This window comes from Pelophylax lessonae (genome assembly GCF_965119305.1).
Source record: "Pelophylax lessonae genome assembly, chromosome: 8".
Lineage (NCBI taxonomy): Eukaryota > Metazoa > Chordata > Amphibia > Anura > Ranidae > Pelophylax > Pelophylax lessonae.
In genome coordinates, this window is record NC_138775.1 from 18,916,660 (window position 1) to 18,921,459 (window position 4,800).

General features: G+C 34.2%; 1 protein-coding gene across 1 annotated transcript; it reads right to left on the bottom strand.

The window, feature by feature from the left end:
• Positions 1–522: 522 nt before the first annotated feature.
• LOC309561623 (uncharacterized protein) lies at positions 523–2,922 on the bottom strand (the record flags this gene model as incomplete). Its single annotated transcript, XM_082265626.1, has 1 exon — positions 523–2,922. Exon 1 carries the CDS (start codon positions 2,905–2,907, stop codon positions 523–525), a length of 2,385 nt encoding a protein of 794 aa, XP_082121752.1. The 5' UTR covers positions 2,908–2,922.
• Between the last annotated feature and the right edge of the window lie 1,878 nt (positions 2,923–4,800).

Here is a 4,800-nt window from a genome sequence, read left to right on the forward strand (position 1 = left end):
TGTGACATATACATTCTTTTACAACTGTAACCAAACTTACTAATGGATAATCAATTTCAATATTATGTATATATATATATATATATACATATATACACATATCACAACACACAATTCTTTACACTCTATTAAACAGTTAATTTACTTAAATAAGTAACTTAAATACTAACTCTATTATAGATAACCCATTATTCTTGACATAAAAGATATGTTCACGTGTCTAGTTAAGTATGTCTCAAATATCTCTGAAGCTATATCTGACAAGTTAGCCACTGACCTATTGACCTCTCAAGCAATGAATTCTGGTCAAAAGAAGGGAGACAACTGGACAAGATGACATTCAAACTCCTATATTAGGATCTGACCTTATGCCAAGGCTCCCAGTAACAAGGGTTAAAAGAGAACCTGCATAATTGCAAAATCCATGATAAAGCCGAATTAATAAAATAATTCTACAATCCCCCCTAAATATAATTTATTATATTACCTAACTCACGCACACTCCATTTATGGCCCTTTCATTCACATTCTTGAATCAATTGCTCCAGATGTACCATTGTTCATTACTTGATCAGTTAAGCCAGAAGTAACTCTTCGACTAAATACACCTGTCATCATTTCTTCACCTTTTTTCATTTCTTTCTTAATTAAGTTATAAAATCGCTTCATTCTAATCATAATACAGATTTGAAATAAAATACATAATATCATAATACTAAATAAAATCACTAACGGATGCAATAATATATTTCCGGCTGCAGTAGTAACTGAAGATTTTCCCCACATCGATACAGTATGTTTAAACCTTAACCACCATGAATGACCTGAAAACTCAGACCAATCATGCTCTATTCCTTGTAAATTTCCCTGTTCATGCTTAAATTTAATCTCTGCTTTCTGAAGTTCTTCAGATAAAGCAATCAATAATCCTTTATCTTTTTGTATGATATCAGCCCATTCCCTCCATGGGAATTCATCTACTTGAGATATATTATATTGTATAGGAAGAACACTTACATTTCTCATAAGCATATTCGTTAAATTAACTCTGATTCCATTTATATTGATTCCTGTAAGGTCTCCCTCTATACAATACAAACCTCGACTCAAAATTTCTGTTTGTGTGCAGGATAAGAAAAAAGCTTTTACTGTTTCAGTGTTAGTCATAACTTGAAAACAGACCTTCCTTTTTCCTACTGGAGTAACTAAGTCTAAGGAAGTTTTTAATTTCTCTATTCTTGCTGAACACAATGAATGATTATGAAAACAAGAATGAAAAATACCTTTGTCCTGTTTAGGCAAACAGATTACTTTTGACTGAAAATGTAAACAAGAAGATAAATCTAGTTGTTCTGGTTCCGAATTATTATTATTCAAAACGAAATCTGTAAACTGTAATTGATAATACAACAACTGAGTATCACTAACTGGTAATCCTAAGACTGTAATTGGAACCAATATTTGTTCTCTCCCAGCTATAGGAATCATTGAGGTACTAAAGCATTCATGCTGATCACATCCTACCCATTTGTTTACCCATAAATCTGTATGATTCTTTGCAAACACATATTCATTAGGTAGATTTTGTAAAATACCTAGAGGGGTTATTCCACTTTGAAAAGCTTGAGCTATTATTTTAAAATTGGTGGAATACTCTGTCTGTATCTCTAGACATATCCTGGCTATGTGGGAATGTTGTTCACTGTCCATCAAATTCAAAGTTATATTTTGTAAATGGACTATAGATGGGCCTATAACTGTAGCTGTCTTTATTATCATGTTTTCTAATATTTGGTTTAAATTTCTCTGGACTTTAATACTTTTACTTCCCACTAAGCCTGCTGTTTCTAGATCAGACTTTAATGTATTAATATCCATACTATTGGTAATACTTCCAATAGTACCAACTCCTCCAAGGATACCTTCTACTATACCTCGTTTATTCCTGTTAACATTTTTACTACTAATTCCAAACCATTTATTGATACCCAATTCCATACTAGCTAAATACTCTAGACATTTAGGATACCTTGATGAAATTTTCCATTCAGAAATGTTAAATTTCCAAAGCATAATAACAAAATGTCCTTCTCTTAAGAGATGTCTGGATTGGAAATGATTAATTTGAAAAGGACTGGCAGCAATAAATTTCCCATTAGTACACTTCGTTTTTTCAGGGGATAAAACAATAACATTGCTAATATTACATTTCATAGGATAATTTCCTAATGATATGCAACACTCATATATACCTGAGTCATTTAGAGTTGGACTAGTGTGATGATAAATAAAACTATTATCTGTCCAATCTATATTTCCAAAATTACCCTTCCGAATTATATTAGTTGAGCTATGGAAAAGACTACCCAACAACTCACCATTTTTCTTCCAAGTTAATAGTGAATTTTGAGGTATATATATTTGCGTAGTGCATCTCAAAATTAAATCATCTTTCCCTTCTGTAACATTAAGAGATTGCGGAGATACCTTTATATCTGGAATAATCAAATCAACAACTGTAATAAGCACCTTCACATTGACTTGAGCTAAACCTCTTACTATTTGAAAATCCCATGTTCTGTTTACATCTCCTATTTCATCTCCTGCAATTTTTAAATGTTCAGGATCTACAAACTGTATGTAATTTTGTGTTAAAAACCAAATATCTGATTTGGATCCTCCTACAGAAGCAATATGTATCCTATCTGTTGTTAAATCGCCAGTCCAGGTTGTTGACTCATTTCCTTTTAAAACAATAACCCAGAATCCCATATTTGTTAAACTACATTCATATGTACCAGTTTTGTTATTATGTAGATATGATCCTTGCATTTTTGTAAATTCTGTTTTGGATTCTATTCTGGCATGTATCTCAATAGTGTTACTTTGATAAAAATATAGTTCCATGCAACAAGTAGTCCCATAACCTATGCAAATGAACCCATATATATCGTTGCTTGTATCAAAGTTACTGTATCTTGGAAAATGTCTCTTATTCCTGGATAGTAGTAAGTCTCTTTTATGCAGGGTCTCAGTCTGGTTTTCTTCTGCTGAGCTGGAAAAAGTCTTGTAAGTTTGTAAATAGAAGAATGTCATTAAAGAAAAAAGGAGTCCTGTGATGATGAATTTCCTCCCTTTTATGTATTTTCTTTCATTCTGATTTTCTGATGTTTTCTTTATTTCTTTCGGAGTTTGTTGATTCTCCATATTCGATTATCGGATTCCGTAATCTGCTAAAGAAATGCAATATCATTATCTTGGCATAAACAATTTGCATTGATCAGTGTGAACCCATATTTTTTGTTGTCTCCGTGCATTTTTTGCAGAATTGAGAGGCCTTTGGACTTGTATCATTACTCCTAATGTGTCCAAAATCTCAAAGGGACCTTCCCAATTACTTTGCCACGGTCCGGTTTTCCGGAAAGTTTTAATCATGACATGTCCACCTATCGCAAACTTTGAGGAGTGTGGAGGTATCATTTTCTGCATATGAGAAGCTGCATGTGGCAAAATAGTGTTCAGATTGTCTTGCAACATCTGTAACCATTTGGTTCTCTCAATTGCTTCTTTCTGCGGAGTAGACAAAAAAGGTTCGTGTGGAAATACCAGAGGCATTTTCCTACCTGTCATTAGTTCAAAAGGACTGTATTGTGTAGATGAGGATGTTGTACTCCTGATACTCATTAGAACAAAAGGTACGGCATCTACCCATGAACTACCTTTGTCCAGAAGTATTTTTGCAATTCTGGACTTGATAGTCCTGTTCATTCTTTCTACAATACCTGCAGATTGCGGATGGTATGGAACATGAAATCTTTGTTGTATTCCCAAAATTTTGCACATTGCTTGCATTATTTTACCTGTAAAATGCGTTCCTCGATCTGAACTGAGGTTCATAGGGATTCCCCAAGTGGGAAAAACATGATTAATCAACATTTTTGCAGTTGTTAGTGCATCATCTGCGCGCACCGGTAATATCTCTGTCCATTTTGAAAAAACGTCTACGATTACGAGAGCAAATCTCAAACCGTTTTTTCCTGTTGGCAGTGGTCCTATATAGTCAATTTGTAATGTGGACCATGGACCATTAGCTGGAGGAACTCTTTGTAAGGGAGGTTTTTGTCCCTTTGGTCTGGGGTTTACTTGAGCACAAATTAGACAAGATTGAATTACACTGTCTACAGTTTCTTCCATTTTTTCCCAGAAAAACTTCTCTCTGAGAACCTCAAGTAACTTCTGCTTACCTACATGGCCTAAGCTTTCATGATTGTATTTTGTGAATTCCACCTGCAAATGTTTTGGTATAACAGGACGCAGAATTCCGTTTAAGTCATGACACAAAATCCCGTTTTCACAAACAAAGGGAGATTTTGGATCAACCTGAGAAGCAGAAAGGGATTGATCCTTTTTCTGTTCTTCTGCAAATGAAGGAATCTGTGTATCTGTCTGTCTGACTACACTCACTGAAACTGCTTCAGATGGAATCTCTGACTGTTCAATAACGGCTGCTTCTTTTGCTAATGTGTCAGCTGTCCTGTTACCAATGCTTAACTCATCATTGTCTTTTTTATGAGCTGGAACTTTCACAATAGAATAAACACAAGGGTTTTTCTCTGCTAGTGTGAAAATTGATTGTAGTGTTTCTTTATGTACCAATACTTTGTTTGAGGCATCAACAAAACCTCTTCTTTTCCAAATTGGCAAATAGTCAGTAAGAGAACGCACAACATATGAACTGTCACTATAGATTACTAGTGGACCGCGGTTCTCTTCATTGTTTACAGTCAGTACTGTTTCTAC